The 22,900-nt window shown below is 42.9% G+C and overlaps 1 protein-coding gene across 3 annotated transcripts in view; it reads left to right on the top strand.

Moving 5' to 3' along the window:
- LOC116939967 (histidine decarboxylase-like) overlaps window positions 1-21,241 on the top strand; it is a 33,218-nt gene extending 11,977 nt beyond the window's left edge. The window contains exons 9-13 of one of the 3 annotated variants that reach the window (XM_076067044.1): window positions 304-394; window positions 1,275-1,373; window positions 16,228-16,329; window positions 16,862-16,898; window positions 19,910-20,023. In XM_076067044.1, the coding sequence (XP_075923159.1) occupies window positions 304-394; window positions 1,275-1,373; window positions 16,228-16,329; window positions 16,862-16,898; window positions 19,910-19,917 (337 nt within the window). In that variant the 3' untranslated portion in view covers window positions 19,918-20,023. Of the gene's footprint in view, window positions 1-303; window positions 395-1,274; window positions 1,374-16,227; window positions 16,330-16,861; window positions 16,899-19,909 lie in introns of all 3 variants that reach the window. The other 2 variants (XM_032949085.2, XM_076067042.1) reach the window with 2 other exon arrangements.
- The last annotated feature ends 1,659 nt before the right edge of the window (window positions 21,242-22,900 follow it).

Genomic DNA, 22,900 nt, shown 5'->3' with positions numbered 1-22,900 from the left:
ATTATTTGCTGTATGCATGTAACGATGCACCAGTTCATGATGCATCCATCAAATCGTTCATGTAATAATCTGGTGAGGTTTATTCAAACCATATATTAATAATGCTGCCACTTTTAGGATAAAACTGTGATACAACAGTGAAACTTCAAAAACGTGACGGTAAAAACGGGACAAAACAGAATCTCTTCTTGAATCGAATCACGAATCTGAATAATAATTCATTGCGTCCCTGTGAGGATGAATTATTCGATGCCCAACTGCTGCACCCTCAACGTACGCTAAGAGCCCGACTCACTGTGCCAGGGTGGCGGACAAGCGGAGTCTGCAGAGCACGTTCTGCGTGGAGCCGCACTACTTAAAGCACGAACACTCCGGTTCGGTCACCGACCTCATGGTGAGTGTATTTTGTCCACCTCCAATTTATATATATACTTTTCAATTCTTTTCATTTCAACTAATTGTCCTCATTTTATTAAGCGATAATCCCAGTGCATTTCAGATAAGTTTCAAGTGGATATTGGTTAACCAGGTGAAAACTCCTGGATTGACCAGAGTAGCCTCGTTCGAGAGGGTGAACTGGGTGACAAAAATGACAAAGGAAAAATAAATAAAGTACGTACAGAAGATAAGCAAATAGAAATGAGCGCAAAAACAACTTTGTCACGTGAGAAATGTAAAATGTTGCAGAAACAAAAGTGTTCAATAATAAATTCCCTGTCGCAACGTGGCTCGGATAGATTATTTTCAGTTTTCACAGGGGGAGTGGTGGGGCATCAGTCGGTCGGCATAAAACAGAGAAGGGGGGGGGGTCCTTAAATAGCAGTGGAAGGGCATCACAGCAGTAGTGTAACTAGCGTGGGTGCAGGGGGTGCCTCGACCCCACCACCCGCCCTGGTGGCCAAGGCTATGAGTTGGGGCCCCCATGACAACTACCATGAGATATGTTTCCAACAGTGTAAAATAACAAAAACTTAAATACACCCGCGGTTTTAATTAAATTTTATTAAAATGCTTTCATTTACATTGCACGTTTTATTTTAATTGCAGCTGTATTAGGGCCCCACCTCACCGATTGCCGGACCCCCTTAATGTCGTTACCCCACTGCATCACGGTCCACGAGTTCGCCCAACAATTTCTTCACATTTCCTGAAATGAATATAATAACCTAATTCTTTCGGCGATCGACACAAACTAAAATGACAGTGATGATGATGACGTTGGTTGTTATTATTATTATGACGATGATGCCAATCTGAAGTGACGTCTTGTGCAGCACTGGCAGATCCCGCTGACTGTGCGTTTCCGCTCGCTCAAGCTGTGGTTTGTGATTCGCTCGTTCGGGCTGGACGGCCTGCAGGAGCACGTGCGCAGGGTGAGGGCCTCGTGTGACACTCGTTGGCATTGCCGAACGTGGAAAAACCTCACCGCACTCATTCATTCATCGATGAGTAAACGAACACATAATATGCAGGCGTTTAAAATTGCGTGTTTCTGGGTGCATTTTTATTACAAACGCAATGTTAAAACATTGCACGTGGTACATATCACTTTGCATAAACCGGTGGAATGTTATTAAAATACTAGCCTTTTGCCCGTCCTTGGACGGGTGTATTGCAGTAAATCTTAAACTTGCAAGCAAAAAGCAGACTGCGGCGTGATATTGCATCAGTGGATGTGCAATTTGTAAGGGCGCGGTGACACAGACCTATTTCATTTTAAGGTTATAATCCCTTGTTCATCATGACGTCCTTTTAACTTTGATGTCTAATTAGCATTACGGAGATTGTGTGACGTGAGAGTTCTGGCTTTGTAGTGAGAGGTTTAAGTTGACGCCAAGGAGGGGGGAGGAGGCCCCTCGGCCCCCCATGTGGAGTGACGTCACCCACTAATTATTATGAATGGGGGTGGGGGGGGTGTTGTATATGTCGGGTCTTGAAAATTTAATAAAAATAATAAAAAGTATCCGAAATTAGGCTAATTTATGTAAGTATGCAGATAATTTATGCTAATTGGGGAGGTGTAATTGTATTAAGTTATGCAAATGTATGCGATTATGCTAATGCACACAGTTAAGATAATTTGGTTCTGCCTCGTTGTCCAAGGGTCGTATTATCAATCGGGATAATACAATTAATTGTATCAAGTTATGCAAGTGTGATGTAATTTTGCTGATTAAGCTCGGCTTCATTGTCTAGGGTTGTATTCTCAAGCAGGATAATACAATTATTTTCGCTTTAACGTTTACTGATTATGTATTAGTGTTTTTATGTCCGGTCTCCAAATTCAAATCTCACCGCAGGATACAGTTCTTATAATTAATATTATTATGCATGAACTTGGGAAGGCACCACTCAGACACTTCTTTAATCTCTAAAAAAAACATAGCATTCTCATATGCGAACTCTTATGCTTGGAATTGTCAACACAGTACTCCTGGAGACGTTCTCCTCATTGATCCGTACATTTAACCCTCAATGATTACGTTTGTTAACTGGGTAACAGAACAATCGATAAATTCCTCAGAGTAGCGCGAGCATATATGGCAATAGGAAGAAGTCCTTAAAAATTAATGTGACGATATTCATACGAACGGCAATAAAGAAACATATCCCGAAGGCAAAAGTAGACCTCAATGAATTCATTGGTAAGATTATGTAATTAACGAAATGTCTTGGAACAATGTGTGCGGCAGTGTGCCTGCTTCAGCAAATGCTTATCGATTGGCTAAGGCTTCAAGATTATGTGATCAAAAGAAAGATTTCAACACAATAGTCTCCCTGTGAGTGTGTGGATTCGTAACGTACGTTTCTAAACGTTTAGTTTAATCAATGAATTCATTGGTAAAGTTATGCAATTCACAAAAATGACGACTAAAATACTTCTAAACGACTATCCACGTAACGCAATGGGCAGCAATGTTCTTCATGATCAGCTAATAATTTATGCACTCTTATCATTAGTCTTCTAATTATTAGTCCCGGTATGTGCTTTACAGTATGTGTGTGTTGGTTCATACTTCATAGTTCATAGTTCATTTATTTGGTATAACCCTGTGAGCCATTCGGCTCTTGAATCGGGTGCAACCGCAACAAACAAAAAACATGAACAAGAAAACATCTTAAAGTGATTATGTGACTGTGCAAACAGAAAATCCAGGAAAAAAATATCAAAATATTCCTGAAATAGCACCGTACACCAACGCTGTGTGCAAAAATCCCAGTGGGATGCAAATCAAATAACAACAACAACCACAAGACAACTAAGATTAAGGCCATCAGTCCAACTCCGTACTACAATAAACAAAAACATGGCCAAAACTAAAAAAAACTTTTTGAAATCACCAAAATAGAAGCCATAAATGCAATGTAACAGTGATCATAGGGACTGTGACCGAATTTTTAACAATAAACTACATAAATAAATTATAACACCAAAATCTAGAGCCATATTTTAGGCCACTGGATAGCAGTGGCAGCTAGGGTTGTACAACTCCTCTAGAGCAGTTTTGAGTGAAGATCTCATAGGTAGTGATTCAAGTTGCAGTTTATTGGCAATAGCATTCCAGACCCTGGGGGCATCAATAGCAAATGAGCGAAGACCTGAGGTCAAATTTGTTCTTTAAAACAGAGAGGAGATCCAGTAGGTAGTCTGCGGAATTTTTTGTAAGTACATCGTGAATAAATAAGATCTGGTGCACAAGCCGTCGAACATTAAGAGATGTTAAGTTTGACCCAATGTAGAGATCACAGTGGTGAGTCCTATATGGGCACTTCAATGCAAATCTTAAGGCCGAGTGATAGATGGAATCAAGCTTCTTCAGTACAGTACTTGGGGCTGATTTATACACGATGTCACAGTAGTCAAGTAGAGGCAGTATTGTAGCTTTTATCAATTCCAAACGGAACATTGGGGGGGAAGCAGTGCTTGTGTCGATACAGAAAACCAATTTTTATTTTTGTCTTTTTACCAATATAATCAATGTGATCTTCAAAACTAAGTTTTGAATCCAGGATGACCCCAAGATGCTTATAGATCTTGACTTGCTCTATTTGATAATTATTCAAGGAATGTAATTGGGGAAAAATAACTTCCTGCTTTAGTCCCGGAGAGAAGCATAGCACCTTGGTTTGGAGGTATTCAGGACTAGTTTAAGAGAAACTAGCTGCTGTTGTAGTTTGTTGAAATCACCCTGGAGCTTAGCAATCACGTCATCCGGAGAGCGGCCAGCAGTAATCAGTATCGTGTCATCTGCAAAAAGATTTACCCTGGAATGATCCAGTTCAGTGCCCAAGTCATTGACATAAAGAGAGAACAAGAGGGGGCCGAGGATGGAACCCTGTGGAATCCCTTTTTTATCTTAACACTGTTTGACCTCCAACCATCTGTGAATACAGTTTGGGTGCGAGAAAAGAGGTATTTTTTTAACCATTGTACTGTGTTCTCGGAAAAACCAAGGCAACTTAGTTTACTCAGCAGGGTGTTGTGGTCTACTGTATCAGAAGCTTTGGACAAGTCAAGAAAAAGACAGGCACAGTACTGCTTATTATCAAGGCTATTGTAAATTTGATTCAAAGAGTCTAATGCAGCAGATGTGGTGCTGTATTTTTTTCGCGAACCCAGATTGTTTTAGATGTAGTAGATTGTTGCTGGACAGGAAACTGCTAATTTGGTAGTTCAATAATTTTTCAAAATTTTCATCAATGGGGACAGAATTGAGATAGGTCGGTAGTTATTGGGATCATCTTTAGGGCCCCCTTTGTGAAGTGGACGGACATAGGAATGTTTCCATTCTAGAGGAACTGATGCTTCTTTGATGGACAGGTTGAAAATATGGGCTATAGGTTTGTATATTAGGTGACCAACAGTTAGTAGAGCAAAGACGGGAAAACTATCTGCTCCGGTAGAGGAGGACCCTTTGAGGTAGGACAGTTGTTTCAGAACATTACTTTCATGGATTGGTTGGAAACTAAATTCGTTTAATGTTTGGACAGGGGTGTAGGAATTTGCAGGAGCAGGGGTGACTACCAAAACATTATCAAAAAGATTACCAGCTTCAGAAAAATGAAGGTTAAAATTGTCAACTATTTTTTGGGGATCTGAATAATATTCCCCATTTCGGTGAAGCTCAACGGGCAGATTTTCTGTTTTGGATGCCTTTTCGATAGATTTGATTGTTTTCCAAAAAATCCTGGCATTTCCATGTGATTCTAGGAGAGTGGAGGAAAAGTAGGCATTTTTTGCATGCCGTATTTTTTTTACGCATCTATTCCTTAAAATCCTGTATTCTAGCCAGTCATTTACCAAATTACTTTTCTGAGCACATGCCCAAGCCTTGTCCCTAGTTTTCATGAGCTTTGTAATCAAAGGATCATACCATGGTGGGCGGTTGCCTTTAGTTTTAAATCTAACCAACGGAGCATGTTTGTTAAGAATTTGGAGAAACGTGTACCTGAAAGTCTCCCAAGCCGTAGTCAGGTTGGGGATATCACAGACCTTATCAATATCCGAGTGAAGCACATCATTTGTAAATGCCTGAGTGCTGAAGTGCCTCAAAGAGTGCTTCTCAACAATTTTAGGGGGGGCTTTGGGTCTGGCTGATGATCTCACACCAAAAATGAAGGAGTGATCACTAAGGTTATTACCCAGAACACCAGTCAGTGCTAAATTGTGAGGGGCATTTGTCAATAGGACGTCAAGCAGAGTTGACTGTCCCGGATTTTTTAGGTTGGGTCTTGTGGGGTTGGTGGTTTTGTCTCCTTGATCAATTCTTTGCATCAAGCAAACGCCGGGCGATGCGTTGTGGGTGGGTGAGTGTGGGGGAGGGTCATACACACGGCGCCCTCGATCTCTCTCTCTCGCTCGGCAACAGCTGCAGCTGCTTGTCCACTGCTGGAGGAAGAGGGTCGGCACGACGCTCGCCGTCGGTTGTGCGCGATGATTACGTCGTCAGATAGCGCCGGCAGCTCGTCCATTGGTCGCCGTTCCTCACTCTTGTCTTGGTTCCCAGCTGGTGCTGGTCGGTGTGTGTGGCTTTTATCCCCACGGCTCTCTCGCCGGCGCTCTCCTCTTCCTCAGGCTGGTCAGGCTCTTTCCCCTGCTGGATGAGCTGAGTCGGCACGACGCTTGTCTTTGAAGGTGCTCAATAGCACTCGCCGCTTGTCCGCTGGCAGCTGACACCCTTGCTCGGTGGCGCTGGTGGCGCTGCTGCGCTCTTTCTCTAGCTCCGTGCTTTCTGGCGATGCCCGGTTGTGCGTGCAGCTGATTCTCTGCGATGCTGGCTTGGTCGATGCTTGGTGCTTTCCGCCCTTTCTCCCGGTTGATTGCTTGACGTTGCTCGTCACTCTTTCTCTCGGGCTGCAGCTGCTCGTGGGAGCTGGCACTCGCTCTCAAAACTTGTAAATTGTATTCGCACACCTCTTACACAACTGTGAAAGCTTAGTACAATACGACTTATCGCAATCCTTGACTTTGCAAGCGACTCAAAGCGTCAGGATAAATGTAGAATAAAACTTTAGGGGCACATCAACTCCTGTCCATCTGGAGATTTTCTCGGATAGCTGTGAGCATCCTCGCCTTGACAGTTTTATTATTTCTTTATATATTTATGGCCTGTTTATGATCGACATCTGGTTTTTCGTGTTTTTGGGTTTGTGTTTTATGCATTATTTCTCTTTATTATTATTAAAAAATATATATTATATATCGGCAGATATTATTGTTAATATCAATTTTGGAAAAGGCTCATATCCAACACCCCCCCATTTTGACTTTTGACAGTTTATGTTTTTGTTTGCATTCCCAACCCCTCTCTTCGTGGTGTTTGCTAAAAGGGAGGGGAAGCACCCTTCATATGTATTTTATGGCTACCATGTGTTGTGTCAAATCGTTGGAAGACAAAGGTGGCCGGGGAGGCTCTGATTCCATGGAATACATATTATCTGGTCTTGTGTGTTTGACCTTTTTTTCTTGTATCTTATGTTTAACCAAGATTTTTAATGTGCCCTCGTTGTTACCACCACTATTCTGAGGGTTTTGCTAAGCTTTGTTCTCAGTCCGTGTCGCCAGGGATCGGTGTTTTATTCTCGAATTCATATTCCTTGGTTCTCTTGGTAAATACTCTTTGGTTCTATTCGGTAAAGCCACGTAGGTAAAAAAATATATAAAACAGCAAAAATCACGACGTTTCGGCCACAACACAAGTGGCCTTCATCAGGTGAAGGGACCGTACTGTCACGAGGATAGCGTTGGAATGAAGAAAGTCAAGCCAGGTCACGTCCTTTAAGCTGTGTGGGAGGAAACAAAATGCTTTGACAAAGGAATTAGCATAAAATGCTCATAGAGTAACAACACGGGGAGGGGGAGGGGAGTTTACAAATGTACAAATGATCGTGTGAGAGGAAATGACCGTACAGCAACATAACGGACCGGCACGGGGGGGGGGGGGGGGGGGAGGGCTCATTGGGACATTCTGTCTACAGGAAACCCACCCACACAGATTCCTACTTGAAACCTGATTCCCACCACCACCCAGCTCAAAAGAATTATCTCATCAAAACGTTATACCACAGGGCTCATTGCATTTCGGACCAACACCACCTGACCAGTGAATTAAAACATGTACACCTGGCCCTCAAGAGAAACGGATACTCTGACCGTACCATCCGCCAAGCTGTTTCTCCCTCCATACAGAAACAACCACTTGATACTCCGGTCAAAACCATCACACTACCATATATAGCAGGCGTTACTAAAAAGATCTCAAAAATTCTAAACAATCGCAAGATCCTGGTCCGGTTCAATACAGTACACAAAATCCGTGACCTGATCCCATCCGTGAAGGATGTAATTCCTGACTTACAGTACCCCGGGGTTTACAAATTCAGCTGCACTTGTGGTGATTGCTATATCGGGGAGACGAAGCGACATGTCTCTGACCGAATTCGCGAGCACAAATCAGATTTGAAACACGGCAGAACGAATTCTTCTGCTGTAGCTGACCACTGTTACAACGCTGTGGGTGATCACGATATAGTGTTCTCCGATACCAAGGTCCTTTGCAAACCCATAGGTTATCATCAGAGATTTGTCCACGAGGCAATTCAGATTTACAAACACAGACACAATTTCAACCGAGAAGATGGTTTCAAATTAAGCAATCATTGGAAAGATATTCTAAATCATACCAAACATTAAACAAATTTTCAATGGTACAGTATATTTATCCAAGTAGTGATATACCAAACTTTCACAGCAGCTTATTTACCCTCAAAACAACGTTTGTAAATCCCCCCCCCCCCCCGTGCCGGTCCGTTACGTTGTTGTACGGTCATTTCCTCTCACACCATCATTTGTACATTTGTAAACTCCCCCCCCCCCGTGTTGTTACTCTATGAGCATTGTATGCTAATTCCTTTGTCAAAGCGTTTTGTTTCCTCTCACACAGCTTAAAGGACGCGACCTGGCTTGACTTTCTTAATTCCAACGCTGTCCTCGTGACAGTATGGTCCCTTCACCTGATGAAGGCCACTTGTGTTGTGGCCGAAACGTCGTGATTTTTGTTGTTTGATTTTTTTTACCTACGTGACTTTACCGAATAGAACTAAAGAGTATGGATCCTTGCAGTCACGAAAGCTTCAAATCTAGAATTCTCTTGGTAAAGTCACGTAGATAGAAAATACAATAAGACATGAAACAAGTAATACTGAAGTTTATAATGGGTTTAACACGTAGGCTTTCGCGACCAATATTATTCATAATAGAGGTTTTTGGGTTAGATCGCGTTTATTTATAAATGTGTCGTAACCCTCCACCACCCGACACGGCCAATCAGCAAAAAAAGTGTCACGTTGACAAACGACAAATAATTCACTACTTCAGCCCACCGGTGTGTTGAAGAGTTAATCCACATTTACAGTTTGAGTACGACGTTTCGCTGGTAAATACATCCAGCATCATCAAGCAATTCGCCAGAATGGTAAAGCCCTCGCTTGCTCCCGGTTTTTATATAGAGCAGCAGGGTGACGTCATCACTTAACTCATATCAGGTGCAGTGATTAGAGGCGGAGGGGGGTATTGTAATTATATAATCGATTAGTAATCAGTCATTGGTTATGATTAGTAATGAGTTGTAGATTAGTAATTCTTTAAATGTAATGTGTACATTTAAATAATTTTTAAATGTAATATATTAAATAATACACATTACATTTAAAGAATTACTAATCTACAACTCATTACTAATCATAACCAATGACTGATTACTAATCGATTATATAATTACAATACCCCCCCCCCCCTCCGCCTCTAATCACTGCACCTGATATGAGTTAAGTGATGACGTCACCCTGCTGCTCTATATAAAAACCGGGAGCAAGCGAGGGCTTTACCATTCTGGCGAATTGCTTGATGATGCTGGATGTATTTACCAGCGAAACGTCGTACTCAAACTGTAAATGTGGATTAACTCTTCAACACATCGGTGGGCTGAAGTAGTGAATTATTTGTCGTTTGTCAACGTGACACTTTTTTTGCTGATTGGCCGTGTCGGGTGGTGGAGGGTTACGACACATTTATAAATAAACGCGATCTAACCCAAAAACCTTTATTATGAATGAAGTTTATAATCTTCTTTGGTTCTTTCGGTAAAGTCACGTAGAATGAGAATAAAATAATAAATTGATAAAATAAAATAACACAATAATATTCTCACGACGTTTCCGCCACAACACAAGCGGCCTTCATCAGGTGAAGGGAGCGAGACTGTCTGGTAGGACAGCGCTGGAGTGAGAGAGCCACGTTCAGATCACGGCTTTTAAGCTGTGTGAGAGGAACAAAGAGCCTTGACGAAGGAATTAGCATAAAATTTAGCATTGAAAAGGCTGAATGATTAGCTTGTGACTGGTCACAGAAATAGCTATGTTAAAAGTTAAAGCATACACATCCGCAGAGGCACCCATTGTTAAAAGGAATTAGCATAGAATTTAGCATTGAAATAGCTAAATTAAGGCATTCGCTTGTAACTGCTACAGAAATAGTTACGTTGAAGTCAGAGCATACACATTCACCGAGGCACTTAGTACAAATCAAAACAGGAGAATTTAGCATTGAAATAACTAGGCGAATTTAGCATTGAAATAACTGGGTGATTTGCTAGTGACTGGTCACAGAAATGACTACAAATCTGAGCTATTCACAGTACTATATAGTGAACCAATAAAAACTAAAATATAAATTACCTTCATGTTATCAATAAACTCTATATTCTCCAATCAGCTAAGCTACCAACCATAAGTCGTTATATATCACAATGCTATATGGCGAAAAAATGGGTGGATTCTTACCCTCAAATTTCCATACCACGGATAGCTACGGGCCCCGTTCAGACGGACGAGTTCGTCCATGGTCGGAACAGAGGAGGGGGAGAGAGACAGCTGCGAAGCCCTAGTATACTCCATGTTGTAAACCATACCATTAACCGTGGTGTGAGAGGTATTAAGAGGCAATGCTGGCGAAAGAGCTGCGGTCTGAAGGTCATCGTAAAATTACAATTAATTAAGAACAGAAATGATTTAACACATCTTTCCAGTGGTTACTGAGCCTGAATCCATCTTCTCGGTTGAAATTGTCTCTGTGCTTGTATATGTGAATGGCCTCATGAACGAATCTCTCATGGTAGCCAGTTGGTTTGCAAAGAACCTCCGTCTTGGAGAAGTCAATGTCATGTGAGCCCACTGAATTGTAACAGTGATCTGCCACGGCAGAGGAGTTCGTCTTACCGTGTTTCAAGTCTGCTTTATGTTCGCGGATGCGATCCGAGATATGTCTTTTGGTTTCTCCAATGTAGCTACTACCACAGAGGCACTTTAGTTTGTAAACGCCCGGGTACTGTATGTCTGGAAGAGCATCTTTTACAGATGGAACTAAATCACGGATTTTGTGTACTGTGTTGAATCGGACCTGGATCTTGTGTTTATTCAGGATTTTGGAGATCTTTTTAGTGACCCCTGCAATGTAGGGTAAGGTGATGGTTTTGAGTGGCTCCACAAGAGGATCCTTCTTCATGACTGGAGTGATGGCTTTGCGGATTGTGTAGTCGGAGTAGCCATTAGCCCTGAGAGCCTGGTGTACGTGTTTGAGTTCACTGGTAATGTGTTCCTGGTCGGAAATGCATTGGGCTCTATGGTATAGAGTCTTGATGAGGCAGTTCTTCTGGGATGGATGGTGGTGGGAATCCGGTTTCAAGGAAGCATCTGTATGGGTAGCTTTCCTGTAGACAGAGTGGCTCATTGAACCATCATGTCTCCTTTTAATTAAGACATCCAGAAAGGGTAGTTTGCCATCTTTTTCGACCTCCATGGTAAATCTGATGGCTGGGTGTATGGAATTGATGTGGTCGCGGGATTGGTCTAGAGCAGGCTGGCCATGTGGCCAGATGACAAGCCGTGATCTGAACGTGGCTCTCTCACTCCAGCGCTGTCCTACCAGACAGTCTCGCTCCCTTCACCTGATGAAGGCCGCTTGTGTTGTGGCCGAAACGTCGTGAGAATATTATTGTGTTATTTTATTTTATCAATTTATTATTTTATTCTCATTCTACGTGACTTTACCGAAAGAACCAAAGAAGATGAATCATTGCAGTCACGAAAGCTTTAAATCGAAATTTAACCGCCTCTACGGGGAGGGATTCCACACATCCTTAAGATCATTCAACAGACTTCGGGATAAGAAGGCTCAACTAATCGAGTCTCTCACCTTTCTGAAGAGATGCCGGACTCTAAGGTAATACCAACCGCATTTACACTGACCTCTGCTGTTGCAACTTCTCTCAATGCAAAACGAATTCTAGCTAGAACTAGCTTCGCTCTTATCTCGGAAAAAATCAGACTTACACGCACCGAACTCGATCAGTTAGACAAGACACTCTACAAATCACACTTCAAATTGACAGCAACAATGTCTACATCGGATTGGGAACATGTAGACAATATGACTACCTCTTCGGCTGCCACTATGTCGAACAAATGTAGGGACAATTTGATTTCCAAATTCAATCACCTCTCCAGCAAAAAATCGGATCCACACACCGAAAAGATAGACGTCAACAAAGTCGTAATTAATCGCAGTAACAGTTCCATTTCTGATGGTCTGAAATCCGTTTTAGCTAAAGGTCTAAACTTTGCTGTCACACCGAGACACTTACCGGTTAATGATATCATTGCCCATGTCGACGTTGCACTCAAGGGCTTGAGTCACATCTCTGCAGACGTAGCAAGATCTGAAATCGCTGCAACCCTCAAAAACGCTAAGTTGCCACCTAGCAACATCAGCAAAGACGAACGTTTTGAATTATCTCAATTAAAAAAGAGGGATGATATTGTCGTTCTCTCAGCCGACAAAGGCAATGCCACTGTCATCATGGACAAAACAGAATATAACAACAAAATTCAAGAACTACTCAACGATGGCAGCTATACAAAAATAAAAAGAGATCCCACCAACAGCCTGGTCACCAAAACGAACAAAATTATCTCTGATTCAACAGCATTAATTGATGAGAACAAACAGTTCTTGTTGAAACCCTCTGCTGCCAGACCACCAAGATTATATGGCCTTCCAAAGATACACAAAGAAGATACACCCCTTCGTCCCATCGTCTCTACTATCAGCTCCCCCACCTACAAACTGGCACGTTTTCTGGCTGATATACTGCGACCTTTCACTGGAAAAACCACCTCTGCGGTACTAAATTCTACTCACCTGGTATCGACAATCAAAGACATTTCCCTGTCCCCAAACGACCTGCTTGTCAGTTTTGATGTGGTGTCCTTGTTCACCAAAGTCCCGGTACCTGACACCATCGCTATCATTGAAGACCTGGTTCATCAAGGACTGCATACTGATGTACCCCCCCTGGTGAGACATTGCTTAACCAACACATACTTCACCTGGAATGGAACTTTCTACAAACAAACTGAGGGCACCCCAATGGGCTCCCCCCTATCTCCGGTTGTAGCCAACGTATTCATGGAAAAATTTGAAACTGACGCCATCCAGACTGCCACTCTACGCCCGACCTTATGGAAGAGGTACGTTGATGACACCTTTGTCATCTGGCCACATGGCCAGCCTGCTCTAGACCAATTCCGCGACCACATCAATTCCATACACCCAGCCATCAGATTTACCATGGAGGTCGAAAAAGATGGCAAACTACCCTTTCTGGATGTCTTAATTAAAAGGAGACATGATGGTTCAATGAGCCACTCTGTCTACAGGAAAGCTACCCATACAGATGCTTACTTGAAACCGGATTCCCACCACCATCCATCCCAGAAGAACTGCCTCATCAAGACTCTATACCATAGAGCCCAATGCATTTCCGACCAGGAACACATTACCAGTGAACTCAAACACGTACACCAGGCTCTCAGGGCTAATGGCTACTCCGACTACACAATCCGCAAAGCCATCACTCCAGTCATGAAGAAGGATCCTCTTGTGGAGCCACTCAAAACCATCACCTTACCCTACATTGCAGGGGTCACTAAAAAGATCTCCAAAATCCTGAATAAACACAAGATCCAGGTCCGATTCAACACAGTACACAAAATCCGTGATTTAGTTCCATCTGTAAAAGATGCTCTTCCAGACATACAGTACCCGGGCGTTTACAAACTAAAGTGCCTCTGTGGTAGTAGCTACATTGGAGAAACCAAAAGACATATCTCGGATCGCATCCGCGAACATAAAGCAGACTTGAAACACGGTAAGACGAACTCCTCTGCCGTGGCAGATCACTGTTACAATTCAGTGGGCTCACATGACATTGACTTCTCCAAGACGGAGGTTCTTTGCAAACCAACTGGCTACCATGAGAGATTCGTTCATGAGGCCATTCACATATACAAGCACAGAGACAATTTCAACCGAGAAGATGGATTCAGGCTCAGTAACCACTGGAAAGATGTGTTAAATCATTTCTGTTCTTAATTAATTGTAATTTTACGATGACCTTCAGACCGCAGCTCTTTCGCCAGCATTGCCTCTTAATACCTCTCACACCACGGTTAATGGTATGGTTTACAACATGGAGTATACTAGGGCTTCGCAGCTATCTCTCTCCCCCTCCTCTGTTCCGACCATGGACGAACTCGTCCGTCTGAACGGGGCCCGTAGCTATCCGTGGTATGGAAATTTGAGGGTAAGAATCCACCCATTTTTTCGCCATATAGCATTGTGATATATAACGACTTATGGTTGGTAGCTTAGCTGATTGGAGAATATAGAGTTTATTGATAACATGAAGGTAATTTATATTTTAGTTTTTATTGGTTCACTATATAGTACTGTGAATAGCTCAGATTTGTAGTCATTTCTGTGACCAGTCACTAGCAAATCACCCAGTTATTTCAATGCTAAATTCGCCTAGTTATTTCAATGCTAAATTCTCCTGTTTTGATTTGTACTAAGTGCCTCGGTGAATGTGTATGCTCTGACTTCAACGTAACTATTTCTGTAGCAGTTACAAGCGAATGCCTTAATTTAGCTATTTCAATGCTAAATTCTATGCTAATTCCTTTTAACAATGGGTGCCTCTGCGGATGTGTATGCTTTAACTTTTAACATAGCTATTTCTGTGACCAGTCACAAGCTAATCATTCAGCCTTTTCAATGCTAAATTTTATGCTAATTCCTTCGTCAAGGCTCTTTGTTCCTCTCACACAGCTTAAAAGCCGTGATCTGAACGTGGCTCTCTCACTCCAGCGCTGTCCTACCAGACAGTCTCGCTCCCTTCACCTGATGAAGGCCGCTTGTGTTGTGGCCGAAACGTCGTGAGAATATTATTGTGTTATTTTATTTTATCAATTTATTATTTTATTCTCATTCTACGTGACTTTACCGAAAGAACCAAAGAAGATGAATCATTGCAGTCACGAAAGCTTTAAATCGAAGTTTATAATGTCGACTTATTCTTATAGCCAAGCTTCGAACTTTTACCGTATTAAAAAATATTTCCAGTTATCATGTCCGTTTGTCCCTGCTATGTGTCTGTGTTTTGCGGCTCTGCAGATTTGTTTGTGAACTGTCCAAAACGTACGTGGGGAGGTCATGGCATGCGGTCCTGACCTCCAGATGCTTGGTGTGGCCTGTGAGAGGTAGCGGGGTGAGGGTGTTTGTTTTATTTTATTAAAAAAATTGGTAGAATTATTCTTAATATGAAATTTTGGAGAAAGGCCTACATATACAACAGGGGGGGGGGGGGGTGTCCATTTGGAGGACGTCATCTTATAATGATTATTAATGAGGTGGGAGGGTGCTCCATGTGGAGTGATGTCATCTGCTCATGATTATTAATGAGGGGGGCTGGTCGATGCGGTGTGACGTCACGAGCATTAAGGACAGACATTCCTGGGTGATTATAGGAGGTATACTTTCATTGACAGCCTTGCGTGGATGTCATATTTCTTTAGCAGGAGTAAGTCAGAGTTGTTCACCTGGTCAGACAAAATAAACTGATGAGTCCTGTACAAAACTGCAGTTGACTTCTCACCGAGTGATTTATGATTTATTGACACCATGAGTTAAACACCTGACCGGGATTGATTTAGAATCGCGATGTTACAATTCGGAGTTAAGTGCTTTAACTGACTAAATCATCACTCATCAGATTAAAGTTATTCCACTAAACCTCTCCTACACACCTGATGATGACTGCTTGTGTTGCAGTCGAAACGTGAGAATTTTAATGTTTTATTTTTTTTATTATTTTATTGTTTCCCTTCAACGTGACTTTACCGAAAGAACCAAGAATATATATACTCTCCTACACACTTTGACCTGGGTCTAATCACACTGTGTGGACCCCCCGACTAAAGCTAAACTATATTTATTTTACCAGGTAAGGTCCACTGAGCTATGAAGCTCTCTATTAGAAGCGACCTGGCCACAAATGATAGCTCAACGACGTGGCTTATCACGTAGCAATTTATAGCAGCCAAATACTCTAAACGCATGTTTCTGCATCTAACACAATAACATCGAAGCGTGGGGGCCCTCAAAACACAGGGCCCAGAGCGGTCGCCCCGGTTCATTGTACCCTAGTGACGGCTCTGCTGGGAAACTTGAGAAAGTGTTAATTTTCTTCCTAAAACTGCAGCCATGAGCCACCATAGACCATACTTTAGTGACAATGTGTGGAAGGTGAATTGTGTTGTTATGTGTTACAGGGCATTGAGCTTGCAAGGTATTTTGAAAGACTCGTCATAGATGACCCCCGGTTTGAGATTCCAGTGAAGAGAAACCTGGGACTCGTCGTGTTTCGCCTCCAGGTGAGTTGCAACAGCCATGCTTCTCTCATTCATCATGGAGTATTTAAGGTGTTGGCCCCTCCAAATGCAGTGGGATAATGTTGGTATGAGCACTGGGTGCAGTTGCACCTCCTGCACACTTGTTACGGCATTGGCTGTTTGGGAGCTGCCTAGTGTATGAATACCTGTTATCATTTATTCTAGATTTGAAGCTTTCGTGACAGCAAGGATTCATGCTCTTTGTTTTTTTCGGTAAAGTCACGTAGGTAAAATACAAATAAAATAAATGAAAACAACTAAATTAAATCCCGACGTTTTGGAGGCAACACAAGCTTCTGTCTTCAAGTGGAACAGTCACAGCAAAATCAACTGTGTCAAGTGAACAGCTCTGGGACACACGGGTTTATATACAGGCTAAGAGGGGGGAGGAGTCAGGAAGGGACGTGGGTGGGGAGGGGGGGGCTAAGTTAAGCCGCCTTTTGTTATTCTGTAGGGGGTTCAGGGGGAGGCGGTGGTACGCTAGCACGTAAAACCACCTTTTGTTATGCTGCAGAGAGTTCGGGGGGAGAGCGATGGCGCGCTGCACGGGGGTGAGTACAACCACTGGTATAAACGTAAATGGCTGTATAATTATAAGCCAGCTAAGGTTTGACTTGGTTGATGACATCTTTCCAAAAGTTGCTCAATTTAAAACCATCCTCTCGGTTGAAGTTGTGTCTATGTTTGTATATCTGGATGGCTTCATGGACAAATCTTTGGTAATAACCGGGAAGTTTGCATAGTACTTTGGTATCGGAGAAAATAATGTCATGAGAACCCGCTGTGTTGAAACAATGATCAGCCACGGCCAAAGAATTCGTTCTGCCGTGTTTCAAATCTGATTTGTGCTCGCGAATTCGGTCAGGAATGTTGTTTCGTCTCCCTTTTATAGCAGTCACCAAAGGTACAACTGAATTTGTAAACACCGAGGTACTGTAAGTCAGGAATGACATCCTTTACGGATGGGATCAGATCATGGATTTTGTGTACTGTATTGAACTGGACCTGGATCTTGTGTTTGTTTAGAATTTTGGAAATCTTTTTTGTCACGCCTGCTATGTAAGGCAGTGTGATGGTTTTGATCGGAGTATCAGGTGGTTGTTTCTGTATGGTGGGAGAGACAGCTTGGCGGATAGTACAGTCAGAGTATCCGTTCATCTTGAGGGCCTGATGTACATGTTTTAATTCACTGGCCAGGTGGTGTTGGTCAGAAATGCAATGAGCCCTATGGTATAATGTTTTGATGAGAGAATTCTTTTGAGCCGGGTGGTGGTGGGAATCAGACTTCAAGTATGAATCTGTGTGGGTGGACTTCCTGTAAACAGAATGTCCCAACGAGCCATCAGTCCTCCTCTCAAACAGAACATCCAAGAATGGCAGCTTGCCATCTTTCTCCACTGCCATGGTGAATTTGATGTCTGGAATTGATGTGGTCTAGGAAATGGTTCAAAGCTGGGAGGCCATGTGGCCAAATGATTAAAGTGTCATCCACATATCTCTTCCACAGCGAAGGATGAAGGGTGGATGTCTGGATGGCGTCTGATTCAAATTTCTCCATGAAAACATTGGCTATCACTGGTGACAAGGGGGAACCCATAGATGTACCCTCATTTTGTTTGTAGAAGGTGCCATTCCAGGTAAAGTAAGTGTTGGTGAGGCAGTGCCTGACCAGCGCAGGAACATCAGGGTTCAGTCCATGTTGAACCAAATCTTCAATTATTGTTATGGAGTCAGGTACTGGGACCTTGGTGAATAGAGAGACCACATCAAAGCTGACGAGGATATTGTCAGGAGATAGTACCGTGTCCTTGACCATAGAAACCAATTGGGTTGAGTTAAATACTGCTGAGGTGGTCTTGCCAGTGAAGGGAAGCAGAGTATCCGATAAAAACGGGCTAGCTTGTAGGTAGGGGAGTTGATGGTGGACACGATGGGTCGTAGTGGGGTACCTTCTTTATGAATCTTGGGAAGACCATAGAATCTGGGAGGTCTTGCAGCCGTGGGTTTAGGGAGGGACGTTTGGTTGGTTCGATTAGGGAAGTCGAACTAGTGATGATCTTGTTGGTTTTTATCGTTAGGCTGTTGGTAGGATCATTTTTTATTTTTGAGTAACTCCCATCACTGAGTAGGTCCTAGATTTTGTTGTTGTATGAGTTTTTATCTATAATGAGAGTGGCATTGCCCTTATTGGCCGAGAGGATGACTATATCATCCCTCTTTTTTTTAATTCGCGAGTGCAGAGCGTTCGTTTTTGTTAATGTTGCTAATGGGTTTCTCAGCATTCTTACGAATACTGGCTATTTATACTCTCGCAACGTCTGCTTGGATGTGTCCTATGCCTTTGAGGGCTACATTGACCTGAGAAATGATATCCTCTACTGGTATATGTTCAGGGGTGACAGCAAAATTTAGCCTTTTAGCCAGTACCATTTTGAGATTGTCCGAGATCAGGATGTTACTGATTAATAACTTCAACCAAGAAGATGGTTTTAAATTGAGCAAATTTTGGAAAGATGTCATCAATCAAGTCAAACCTTAGCTGGCTTATAATTATACAGCTCTCCCCCCGAACCGCCTGCAGCATAACAAAAGGTGGTTTTACGTGCTAGCGTACCACCGCCTCCCCCTGAACCCCCTGCAGAATAACAAAAGGCGGCTTAACTTAGCCCCCCCTCCCCACCCATGTCCCTTCCTGACTCCTCCCCCCCTTAACCTGTATATAAACCCGTGTGTCTCAGAGCTGTTCACTTGACACAGTTGATTTTGCTGTGACTGTTCCACCTGAAGACGGAAGCTTGTGTTGCCTCCGAAACACCGTGATTTAATTTAGTTGTTTTCATTTATTTTATTTTACCTACGTGACTTTACCGAAAAAACAAAAGAGCACCTGTTATCATCCTTAAAGTCTTCTTATTCGGAGATATACCATCAAACCTAAGCTTAGAATTGTAAAGAATCAATGAGATGGCTGGGTGGCTGAGGGGGTGGACACTTTTAAGAGCACTGGCTGAGCCAGTACCACTGAAATCCTGGGTTCGAATAAAAAAACACCAACGACTATAGCAGCTTATCTGGCATAGCAAGTTGAGCCTGGTCACAAAAGACTGCACAAATAAAATAACTTATTGAAAGTGGTTTCCACTAAACCATATTTCTAAGCCGAGGATTGCACATTTTTGGTTTAATGCAATGAACAATTCCATAGTGGGCTATGTAAGAAGGTACATCCTACCCAATGAGGATAACGGGTAATTATAGAGACCTCAGAGGTAGTCTTGTGAAACACCTTCTAGGTATCAATCCTTGAGTAAGGAGTGATGCAATCTGTACGAGTGTCCTAATGGAAATATATCTGCATCTTTAGCAAATCATGATAAGCACAGTTATAATATACAGTGAAGAGAAAAGATGAAAGCTACATCTTGAATACTTTTATTATCTCTCGACAAGGCCATCTGTAATGCCTGAAAGTGTGAGAACGTTTTTAGGGCCCCCATTATCACAGCTTTTTCAGTCGCTATGCATTTTTGATCTCTTTACTTTAAGGCTGTTCTCATCGCAGGGCCCTAACGAGATGACGGAGAAGCTACTCAAGAAGCTCAACGCATCGGGGCAGCTATTCGTGGCGTCAGCCATGGCTGGAGACAAGTTCGTCATCCGCTTCACCATCACGTCCCAGTTCACCACAGAGGCGGACTTGCTGCAGGATTGGAGCCTCGTGTTACAGGCCGTCTCGGGCCTCCTGCAGGGCTCGGTGTAGAAGGGTGATGAAAGCGCTGAGGGTAAATCTGTTTAGATTTGGAAACTGGATTTAAGGGAAAAGGTGGGTCGGGAGACTGTACCAGAATAATAGAGTCAGGATCGGGGCCTCTGGAGATCTTGACACTGAAGGCAGATGTCCATGTTATATAATTGTGCTGGACCCAGTGATTGCTTTACGTAGTTTTGCCGTGGGAAATTGTCCTATGAAGGCAAAACATGGGACACCAAGGATGAATGTAGAACCAGATGAAGACGAAGATTCTTACTTAAGGCTGCTTGCCGTTTATTTACTCATGCACACTCTGATCACTGTACACTCTACCTTACACTTTCTGCACTCGATGCTTACACCCTTTATGGCGCACATCAGGACTCTGTCCTTTACGTGGACATCCCATCATTTATCTACGCCCCAGTACAGCTCCCCTTTGTCTACCCACTCGTCTGCCCCAGGCAGGGGATCATCCAACACCGCCCGGCGACGAGTTGAGACCTCTACAACTCAAGCCCTCTTTGGCAGCAGCTGGAATGTCGTCCACGCAGGCTCTTGTTCCTCTCTCTCCCAACGACGACGACCCAGAGCTCACGCACACTCCTGCTTATATATCCCTCATTCAGAGTCCGCACGTACTCCCACTTAAGCTGCAGTCTCCATGGCGCCCCTCGCACTCGTTAATCCTTATCATCACCCCCATCCCCCATCTCCACGGCGCCTACCCCGTGCTCCCACGCGCACACCTGTTCGCTCCCAATTGCCCTCACTCACAGAGCGTCTTACGCATGCTCTTGCACGACCTTTCCACAAACTCACACTTTCCCGCGCTCACCCCTCGCGGTACTCCTCTACAAATGTAATCCATTTGTTTAAATATGGTTGGCTGCTAGTCGTGTCCTTTAAGAGACACCAACATTTTAGGGCTGTACCAATGGAAGGCAACCCCATTTATAAAGTCAACACTTGAATTTATTGCATTAAGTCCATTAGTACTTCAATGTTATATACTGCGTATATATTTAAGATATATTTATCTGATTCATCACTTGTTGAGATCATAGATTGGTCTACAATAAAGAAATCACGTTCAGTTCATGAAGTTCGGAACGAATAAAACTCAAAGGTCCGTAGTGCAAATTGAGATTTCCAATGTTTTCATGCTGTGTCTGCATTGTAGAAGGACCATTTTCTCATATTATGATGGCCTGTTATATAGTTTTCTATTAACAGACATTGTTAATGATAAAAGCCATCGATGTCCTCTGAGTTGTCCATAAAGGTACAATCCATCCTGGAACATGCTCCATTTCCAATTAGCATCTTCGCTCGTTCGGGCTGGGCGGTCTGCAAGAGCACGCGTGCAGGGTGAGGGCCTCGTGTGGCACTCGCTGGCATTCTCGAAAGTGGAAAAACCTCACCGCACTCATTCATCCATAAAAGAAAAGTCCAGGGAGGAAGCAGAGCAGATCTAATATGTTGTTGAATGCTCGACATATTAACATGGAACACCATACACTGCCCTTTTAAAAATCCCCTGCAAATGTTACGTGGGTGAGGTGGGGAAAATGCATCTTTGGCAGCTTGAGAAGGCCGCTTTCAAAGGATTACTCAAAAGACATGTCCACACACTGGCGGAGCCAGTGGGTGGGGTGGCACGTGCCCCCCCCCCCCCCCCCCCCCACACAAATTATCTGATCGAAATCCCTAATTTCGATCGGATCATTGGGGTTTATCTATACAGTATATATAAAGGGAAATTTGTGAATGTGTGTCTGTTCGAAATGTTTAGCATACTTCCTGACATGCAACAAAAAAAACGGGTAGCTTCCAGACTGTACACAATGCAAAAAGTATAAAAAAATACTTTTGTATTTGGGGGGGGGGGGGGCGCAATAATGGATATATTTTGCATGGCAAGTGAACGGTGACGTCACATCTGTGACCTCTGATGTCACCCGCATGCGTCAGCGTGACGCAGTGTGCTTTCTGACGTCACGCATCCCCCCCAACCCTCCACGTAGGCCGTGTATCCCGCACAAATGCGCAGCGTAGCTGTCTCGATTTTCTAAGTCAACGCGATTATTTTCAGCTTAAGTATGAAGCAGAAAATTCATCTGTTTGTGTGAAGCAGCAAAAACTCTCGAACGCTGAGCTTTGACGTCATGAAATTTACACAGCTGATGCTGTCTGGAATTTCTAAGGGAACGCGACAATTTTCAGCTCGCCACGTCATTCCCTTCCCGAGTTGCCTAAATCAACCTTGTGTATAAGTGGGTTAAGGTTGAATTTCCTTGAGTGAAAAACATCCGATTTAGTTTAATTGGTTTAAATTTTGATTTAAAGCTTTCGTGACTGCAGTAATTCATATTGTTAGTTTTTTCGGTAAAGTCACGTTGAAGGGAAACAACAAAATAATAAAATATATAAAACAATAAAAAATTCTCACGACGTTTCGACCATAACTCAAACGGTCGTCTTCAGGTGTGTTGGTTTGCATAAATTTATTTTAAAACGGCGCATTTATTTATTTATAAAAACGCTAGCGCCACGCGCAGCAATTTGGCAGTTTATTTAGGACTAGTCCATCTATATTCTGAAAAGAGGAGGGGGAAGACGACATTTTTTATAATGTATGCTGTCTGAAAGCCACTGTAAGCGTGAACAATCAATTAAGACCTGAAATGGTTTATCAAATCTTTCCAATGATTGCTAAGATAGAATCCATCTTCTCGGTTGAAATTGTCTCTGTGCTTGTATATGTGGATAGCCTCATGAACGAATCTCTCATGGAAGCCA

Source organism: Petromyzon marinus, chromosome 1, assembly GCF_048934315.1.
Source record: "Petromyzon marinus isolate PM22_M1 ecotype Great Lakes invasive population chromosome 1, UKy_Petmar_22M1.pri1.0, whole genome shotgun sequence".
NCBI lineage: Eukaryota > Metazoa > Chordata > Hyperoartia > Petromyzontiformes > Petromyzontidae > Petromyzon > Petromyzon marinus.
The sequence above is the reverse complement of the archived record's forward strand: the minus strand, read 5'-3'. Positions and strand labels throughout refer to the sequence as shown.